A 9,333-nucleotide genomic window follows, 5' to 3' on the forward strand; every position below is an offset into this window, starting at 1 on the left:
ATTGTATTTAGGCATATCCTATTAGTTTAATGGGCTAGTGCTAATATTATAGGCTTCATCTTTTTCAGCCATTAAGAAGGCCTAAATATTGTGTATACTTTACTGCTTAAAATGTAGGCATACTGCAATAATCGGATGAGCCTGGCCCGACAAAGGAGAAAAAAGGATTGAAAATAAATAACATGGGGGGGGGGGGGCATAGCCTATTAATTCACAACCGCAGCATGGCTTATTATTAATGAATTAGAACCGTGCACCCTCTCCTGCACAGTGCAATAAATAAATAATGTTTTGAAGCCTTGCATAAGAAAAAAACGTCCTTACTGGCGCTTGGTTGGAATTGTTATGATAATATTAGGCTATTCCGGACTAGCCTATACCCTATATAGCCTGTAGTCTACAATAAATCAGTCACAAATCATCAGGATATAGCAATGATATAAATTACGCCCAGCAGATAACACCTTTGTCTGCTATTCCTGAAGCTGGAAACTTGAAAATTGCAACTTTAATCGTTGTATAGGCCAATGTTTCCTGTAATCTACGAACTCGAATATAGCATCGTCTATAAAACCTCAAAAACCAACATAGAATAAATAGCCAGCAACTAATTCGCATTGTTAATAATTACCAACAGGTCTAAATAATCCGGAGCAGGGGCATAATAGCTGTCGATAGCCTCAGGAACATTGTCTGGTCTGTAGCCTATGTTTTAATGAGACAAAAGTGGACCACTGAACAAGGCCTTCGTATCCTTAAATGAGGGTCTGACGCTTGTGTTGTTCAATGATGATCCGATCCTCCGTTCTGCGTCGTGAATACCGATTTATATGCAAATGAAGCTTGAAAGAAATACGACAAAATGTCTTTGTTAGGGCTTCTTATTCCCACATATCTAATATAGGCCTATCTATCATTATAATTTCATGTAGGGCCTAGTCTTATTTCAGTATCCTAAAGCCTTACGTAGGCCTATTGGTGTTAAGGACAGCAAGTGAGATTATTGCCAAACAGAATTGTAGGCTATAGGGACTGAAAATGTAAAGTATAGTTCTCCTGTCAAATTTCAGACCAGCAAAGGTCAATTTGGCTTCAACAAGAATTTCCGACCGAAATCAGCAAACGATTCACCAATTAGGGAAGCCCAAACAAACGTGCCTCGAGGCGTTTCCACTCTAGTCAATTCACATGAAAGCATCTCCTGCAACTATTCTCTAGGGTAGGCTACATGATTATAGTTAAAGAAAAATAAAGTATTTTAATGTTCATTTAATTACAGTCCCACGTGATATTGGTTTAGGGGCTTGGTCACTGATAGCAACACTAACCCAAACGAAACCGATATTTAAAATTAAATGAACCAGGCTACTCAAAACACCGTTTGTGTCTAGGCACACACAAAAATCCCCCGTGCTGGCCAACTCAGTAATGGTTTTATAGTTTGAATACATGTTTACAGCCTGGTCCCCCTGGCCCAAATGCGCAAAATTACAAATAAATCATGAAAAATTAAAATGTTCTATAGGTCTATAACCATTAAGCTACGCTATGGCTACAATTCAATCAACCGTAGTTGGTCTATGCGCGTTTCAAGTCCATTGCAGTCCTGGGACATGTAGGCCAATGAACAAGGGTCTTTATCTCAAGGGACGTTTTATTTGTTTAAACTATTTCCTTGATGTAGCTACTTGATGTAGGCCTATACATGATCACGCTGGGAATGTCGCGCTTGCTGTCTGTCCGACGCTGTCCTTGGAGTTCTGCTCCAAAAGAACAGCTGTTCACCCGGGACCACCTTCCCGATTCCCAGGCCTTCTTAGCATCGCATTTAATCAAACCATTTATTCTCATCACCATGAAGCCAACACATATGCACGGCGAGCGGAATTCAATTGAAAACGGTGTTACTGCACAACGTTTTGATTCTTAAAAATTGGTGTTTAATATTAGGCAATGAACTTAGTCATAATAGTCCAAACTCGCTACCTTTGCGAATGCCGTTTTTAGGCATGGCATTTCGTCGAAAGCGATGGGGTCGTTCTTCATTTATTTTGATAGAAGTGTCTGAAATGCATTTAATATCATTATTTCTTTATTCAACCCTTTCTCGTCCATCTAATAAACTTTAAAAGTTTATTTTCTAGTATAAGTGTATTTGTACAAAAAACAAACAAACAATCAGACATAGGCTATAAACAGTCCTTTTTCTGTCATGGCGTTGATTCAGTTCGTTGTAGCCTATGTTAGAACTGGCTCGTTAAATACCGCCTTTACTTCTTCTGTAAAATTGTCTTTATATAGTGTCTCTAGAAAAGTATGGTCAGGGTTCAGCGCAGTTACTCACATCACATGTGTTTAAACTGTTTTCTGGTAAACGTCTTATTTATCGCTGATGCTGTGTACCGGGGATGGAGTTAGCCAGTGGGTTTAATGCCGGTTGCCCCCCTGGCCCAAGGCCATGGATGAGTACTCTCGGGACAAGAGGTCTCTGGAGACTGGGATGAGGAGCCGAAGGAGTCCGGTACATACTGCTGTACATCGCTGCTGCCGCGGCGGCTGCTGTAGTGCTGTCCATGGTGCCCAACAAGCTGGGGTGGTAGAAATACGGCGACGGGAACATTCTTTGTAAGGCGGAGTAATTTCCGGCTTCAGCCAGTAGCTCTAATCCAACCGCTGTCTGTCTCTTCCACTTCGTCCTGAAATCAGATCAGAATACATCAAATCAATTATTCAACATGTTCAGGTTTGGCATATTCCCCACACACCCTCCTAATTGGTTAAGTCTCATTATTAGGAGCATGAATCGCTGGCATGGCTTTATCTTAAATTAGGCAAAAGAAATATCCAAATAACGGTTTAGGCCATTTTTATATGCGATAATTAATTTGTGGGTTAAAATCATTCCTTGAATTGTGTAACAATCGTATTGTTGTTGAGTAGGCTATAGGCCTATATTAATCATGGCTTGTTACAAAAATAATTCTTAATGTCACCTACTGCTAGTGAATTTGTTATATTTGTTATAACTTGGAAAATTGTGAGAACATTAAAAATTAACCATTAACCATATTCTAAAATAAAATAATCTAAAATATTGTCTGAATATGACAGAAATAATGCCTGACGTATAGATAGGCCTATTAACTAAACGATCTTAATTACCCTTTTATTTAAATTACTCACAAATACTAGCTACTTATTTTTAAATGATCTAATCAATTTGGCATATGTTCATAAGAAACATTTTAAAATAGGAAGATTATCCTACATTATGTAACATATGAGCTACAAATTATCCTGTTTAAGGCCTATCCGCATTTGCACATAGCTTATAAGGCCTCATTGTTGGGAAATAAATCTAAGATCATTATGAACTGATGTCAAAAATTACATGTCTCCTAAACTGTTGGCATAAATGCCAAAAAACGTGGCCATGAAAATAGGTTTCCGCAAGAAATTCGGCGTTGCCAGCTCAAGTCTGATTACTGTTTGCATATCATCACACATATTATGGTGATGCCAAATTAATAAGTGGAAGAATTGCAGACACATACCGTCGATTTTGGTACCAGGTTTTCACCTGCGTGTCCGTCAGGTTGAGTGCTGCAGCCAGGTCCATGCGGTCTTGCACGCTGAGGTATTTTTGACGCTCAAAGCTTCGTTCCAGTTGATTCAGTTGATGGTCTGAAAAGGCCGTCCGTGCTTTGCGAGGTTTTTTCGATCGCACAGGCGGACTGTCTCTGCTACTTGAGATTTCCCGGTCACCCTCCTCTTTTGATCCTAAATGAAAAACAGATGATAATAGATTAGTGAGTTGTAATAATTATATGATTAAACTTTACTTAGCCTATCAAGTGAGCGGCTTCAGTTTCAACCCAAATGTATAGTAACTTGATATACCCTAACTAAATACATCATTTTAGTGGTATCAAGACGCCAATAGGCCGATACAAGTTTTGTAAAACCTAAGAAATCTGGTGGATATGAGGCACACGTGTGTTAAACAAGACAAATCAAGGCCAAAAATAAAGTGGACTAGGCCTATTTGTCAACAAAAGTTGTGGGTTTTTTTCCAGATAAAAAACACTGGGAAATCGATATGTCAATCCATCTCTATTTGTAGCTGTTTTTGCAGTGCTTCATGATCCCCCCTCTAGGAAGAACAATAATCTCTCTAATTGACCCACTTGGGAGGCTTGCGCACGGGGAAAATCGTCAGGCTTACATCTGTTTTCGGCTCTATTATGCTAATAAAAAATGAGTTGAAACGAAAACCTTGCAATAGCCTACTATTTTCTCAGACAGTTTTATATACATAGACTCATGTAAATTCAAGATACAAAACATTGGTAAAAATGTGCTTTAGTTGTGGCTAAAGCCTAGCTAATAGTAGCAAATATAACATTGCCTATCGTAATTCCTTTAAGTATTATTGCTGTTATTGTTATTATTGCTGCTTAAATTATTTTCTGCACAGTAGCCTAAATATTATTTCTAGGCTAGTAACCTTGTAGCTGTAGAATAATCATTACTAGTAGCCTATTATAAGGTGCTATTCGGCTATTTAGTGTGACCTATTTGTAAAATAAACCCTGCATGTAAAAAAATAAATAAATCTATAACCCAGTGTGGTTTGATAAACACAACCTAGAACATTTTCAAAAAATATATTTTTAATTTTAAACAAATGTGTCCTTACCGTTGCATTTCATTTCACTTTGAATGTCGTCTCTCTTGTCCAACTTGTTCCTATTTTCATCTTGTTCCAGTTTGGGCCTGAACCCGTCCGGGCCCGTGGCACTCTCTGGTTTTGGTGTGTGGTGGGGTGACGATACACTGGTGCTGTAAGGTGCACAAGCTGCTAGGGGTTTGCTGTCACCTAAAATGTCTTTGATTAAAAATGAAGAGGTGGCAGTCCTCGGGGCACAGCCGGCCCCTCCAAGCTGCTGGGGCTGAGGCGATAGCTGCAAACTTGGTGGCTGGTTGTGATGGTGGTGATGATGCTGAAGGCTGTCTTGCGCCAGATGAGGATCGGCGTGCTCCATAGTTACGGAGATGGGGGACGAGGGGGCTGTTCCAACAGTGTCTATCTCCGAACATGGTGACGGGGTGGCCTGGCTCCTGAAATCCGCTGTCCTGCTGTCGCCGAGACGAAAATCTCCGTTCATTAGCACGGGGTTGCCAGAGTTGTTAGCGTTGGATAAAATAGTGTCTATTCCAAAATTCGACCCGCTGGATCCTTCCATAGTAAGAAAATTATTGATCAAGTCTTCATAACAACGTCGAAACGCTTGTTACCCCCATGTAATTCTAAACTAAACGAAAATAGTACGAGGACACAAATGTGTGGCGTGTGCACTCACAAGAAATAAAATAAACTTTCACACGAAAAGTAGTAAAATAAATAGTCGAAGACGAAATCCAAGTCTGAAGTACGGTCCAAGACGTTGCTACATTCAGTGAAAATCAGGAGAGCAGTGGGTCTATGTAGCCCGGTCCACGTCCTTTTGTTTTGGATATTGAACTTTCTCTCAAAGTTGAGGTGTGGAGAGATTCTGAAGGCTAACTCCTCGACATCACGCTCCCCTTTTGCTTGTAATCGTTCTAGTGTTGCTCTACAATGACTTCCTATACTGACGTCACGGCCCACGGCGAGGGGAACTAATATTTTCTCCTTTATCATAACACTCCGTGTTTCTCTCCCCCTTCTGTCATTGGTTACAACATGACGGCCCCTGCATCTCACCAATCAGGGAGTTGTTTCTTTATCTTGACAATTTCAAGCCAGATATTGAATTATCGTTGCTCTTTTAATACATGCCTGTGTTTCACGATCATGCTTCAACATAAGCTTTCATGTAAGCAGAAAAACTGGGATTTGGGGAACAGATTAAATTGTTTTGTTTGATTTGATCGAACGGCTAAAGTAAGCCTGTGTAACAATACAATGGAATGACAGTGTTAGGTTAGGCTATAGCTTTAGGGTCGTTTTTTAAACATTGCTTTAATAACTGAACAAAATGTGGCTAATACTTGAAAGACTGATTAGGGTTAGTTTGTTTCAACAATGGAAGTGCAAGAATGTCTTCTAGCAAAGATCTGGTAAACCTCTATTTGTTGTTCAAATATTCGGCTGGATTAATGTCTATAAAAAACTTGCATTTTGCTTAAAATGCGTGGATTGGGAACAGGCCATTTTACAAAGGCAGGTTCTCTTAATTTGGGCTCTTCATAGCTCAAAGTTAATGGTGGTAATTGAGAGAGTGGAATATACTGCGAAATTGGGACATTTACTGTATTTTACATAGCCTAGAATTTACTGAAATTTTGAATTAGGCTATCTGCATTCATTAGAATTAGCGTTTAGTAAAATCTGTGTTTCATAATATCACACTTATTTTAAAATCGGTTATATCAGTGATTCTCAAAGGGGTGCAAATGCTTTGAGACTTACCGGTACAACTCAGGGTAAACGGGAGGAGTGGTGACTGTCATGATAGCGCATATCTTGTTAACCACCGTGTCGTCCTAATTAGTACAGTAATTATGAGGCGTTAATGAGCGTTCAAAGGTATTAGAATTTCAGCACTTTCTGACGTGGGATTGTAGGACATTGGAAATATGTGGAATGCGTTCCTTACAGTCGCCAGTGACAAGAGTGCTGTTGGTATGTTCTATAAAATGACAGATATTGTCATTCGGGCTCTAACGGATTAGTGAAAGTCTAATTTAGTTACACTATATATTTAACCATATTTGTAAGGAGATAAGAACCGTCCGTATTTTTGCCTGCAGACTACGCCCGCTCTCTCTCTGCCTCTTTCTCTCCGTCTTTCCAGCAGGTTTATCATAGGCTACTGGTGTTGTACAAAACTGGCCAACACGGTCAGACTTGTTTTCAACGGATCAAGTTCAGATTTGATGCTGCGTGGAGTCATCCTAGGTTAGTCATTAATGTTTTATACACTACAATGATTTTGTAATTTTTGTTATGTTGATTTCGACGTGATATAAATGCTTGACTAATAATCTTTTTGGCTATATGGCATTTGTTTAAGATTTCGGTTGCGTGGAATGGTGAATTAAATAATAGGCTATAACTTCAAGTTGAATACACATTAATTAATACATGTCACATTTGTGATAAATGGAACAATTCTTAATTAAATTTTTGAACTTTGACTTGGTGGGACTTGTCAAATGATTTGCTTCCAATACGTACATTTTATTGACAAAGTCATAAACGCAAGGTTAATGTCTTGAAACATGTTGTAGCTTGTAAAGACGGTGAGTTTCAACAAAATGCACAGTGTTGGAAACCTGGCACCCATAATCATTCTTCACATTTATAGTGGGACTTTCTTTGCCGTTTGTGGGTGACACAATATATATATATATATATATATATATATATATTTGTATTTATATATCAGTATTGTTTATTCAAATTATTATGTGGATTATTGTGTATTATAAGATACAAATACTGATCTAAACAAATATTCTATATATTAATTGGTATGTTGGTTACCTATTGCTCAGCTTGAAACATGGATTTAGGCTATAAATTAACGATGTGTTTATTATCATTATTTTGACCATTGTAGGATTGTGAAAATCAGATAGTGTCTGAGTATGGCTTTATAATTATGTATAGACAGGTCATCATGCTCTAAATAGAGTAATGGGTTGATTAGCCTGCAGGACACTTCTCAATGGTGACTGCTGACTGCAGCAAGCACTTTGGCGAGATTAGACGAATTTTCATCACAAGGCGGCGACAAAGATATCTATTAGGCACAATTTCAAGCAGTTGGATTTAAGTTTATATTGACACAAATTTTGTCAACAATTTTCTCAAGCAACAATTTATAGGTAGCCTATGCAATAGACGTGTAAAAACACTCGAAAAATTTGCAAAAAGTTACAAACAATTATAAAGTTAAGATTGCATTTAACTACTGACATGCAGTAATTCAGGTTCATATTCGAACATAATTCATTGCTCTCAATTTCTCTCTTTCTCCTCAAAGTATTTTAGATCACAAGAGCACATCATAACGATTGTTAAACATGTTACTCGTATTGGCTCAAGCATCGCGTGTTCATTAACGGTCTCCCTAATTGAAACAGCTCTAGTTAGGCTTTAATCAATCGCTTTATTAGATTTCCGTCCGCTTCTGGAACAGATTGAATGCTACCAGTTAGGGTATCATCTTATTAGCCCCTGCTGATAGTCGATGATCGGACACCGAAATAGTAGTTTGCACCATATTGATTATTTCGTGACTTTGCGTTAAAGCTGTCACGTCGCTTATGACCTTTATGTTGCCCCGTTGCAGCCTTAGCAGATACAACCCACTTTGGATCGGTCAATCCTTTTCAGATACGATGTCCAACCAAAAGCAAACGATTTGAATCTATATAGGCTTGCAGTGACAAGTAAACGTTTACTTCGCAACCGTGTGAAAGGAGAAACGTTTGTATTAAACATTCCTCATGTTAAGTAGGCTATACTTTGGATGATACTGCAACCGTAAACGTTTTACCAACACTGAAGTGCATCTTGAAGGAATCAGTATTTAAAACACCCACCGTAACACAGGCAGACTATTCAGCATTTTGACCTGATTAGCAATACGTGTTATCTGAAGTAGAAAAGAGACCGCATGCATAGTTCACTTCCAGTTGATTTGCTTCCTGTCAAGCAATTCCATAGTTGTATCTGGACATGCTTATGAGGAAGAGGTCAGACCAAGTCAGGTCACATGGCTGCCTCCTCAGCACTGTCCAACAACATGAATTCTTCTCCAGCAAGTTCTATTCTTACACTGTCAAATAAATGCAACACATGCTACGAGAATAAGATAGCAACATAACAATTAAATGTATACATCGACAGAATTATAAGTAGCCTATACATTGATTTTTTTAATCATCTATTAAAAGCTCTGGTATTAAAAGTTGCACATTTCAGTGCAATGTGATTTTAAAATGGTTCCTTCCAGATCCCAATATTTTATATGTATTTATGCTGTGTGTGTGTGTATGTGTAGTTTTTTTCTCTTCTTGAATTGCCTCAATAATAAACATGTGACATTCAAGTGTGATTTAAAGTGTAGGCTGGTATTAATGTACACCAGAGGAATGTAATAAGACAGAAAAGAGATATTGTATGTTCTGGACTCATGGATGAGACATCTAGCCCGTTGGAAATCAGAAAAATAAAATCTTAATCATGTACATCTCAGCGTGTGATCTCTTTCAAATCTCTTACATTTGTGTTGCAGATGAATGTAAAACATTTTCATTTAGCGACCGTGGCATTTTGAG

At 38.4% G+C, this 9,333-nt stretch overlaps 1 protein-coding gene across 1 annotated transcript; it reads right to left on the bottom strand.

Annotated features, from left to right (window-relative positions):
- Positions 1 to 2,110: 2,110 nt before the first annotated feature.
- On the bottom strand, positions 2,111 to 5,639 carry barhl2 (BarH-like homeobox 2). Its single transcript, XM_062452560.1, has 3 exons — positions 4,700 to 5,639; positions 3,555 to 3,780; positions 2,111 to 2,696 (listed from the first exon to the last, which is right to left on the bottom strand). The coding sequence occupies exons 1-3, from the start codon at positions 5,244 to 5,246 to the stop codon at positions 2,384 to 2,386; spliced, it is 1,086 nt and encodes a 361-aa protein (XP_062308544.1). The 5' UTR covers positions 5,247 to 5,639; the 3' UTR covers positions 2,111 to 2,383.
- Between the last annotated feature and the right edge of the window lie 3,694 nt (positions 5,640 to 9,333).

Source organism: Osmerus eperlanus, chromosome 26 (genome assembly GCF_963692335.1).
Source record: "Osmerus eperlanus chromosome 26, fOsmEpe2.1, whole genome shotgun sequence".
Classification (NCBI taxonomy): Eukaryota; Metazoa; Chordata; class Actinopteri; order Osmeriformes; family Osmeridae; genus Osmerus; species Osmerus eperlanus.

Bases quoted from the DNA above. Each gene is read 5' to 3' on its own strand.
- barhl2 (XM_062452560.1), bottom strand. From the start codon at position 5,246: ATGGAAGGATCCAGCGGGTCGAATTTTGGAATAGACACTATTTTATCC. The intron at 3,781-4,699 runs GTAAGGACACAT...TTTTTCATTTAG, and splicing joins AAGTGAAATGAAATGCAACG to GATCAAAAGAGGAGGGTGAC. The intron at 2,697-3,554 runs GTATGTGTCTGC...ATCTGATTTCAG, and splicing joins ACCTGGTACCAAAATCGACG to GACGAAGTGGAAGAGACAGA.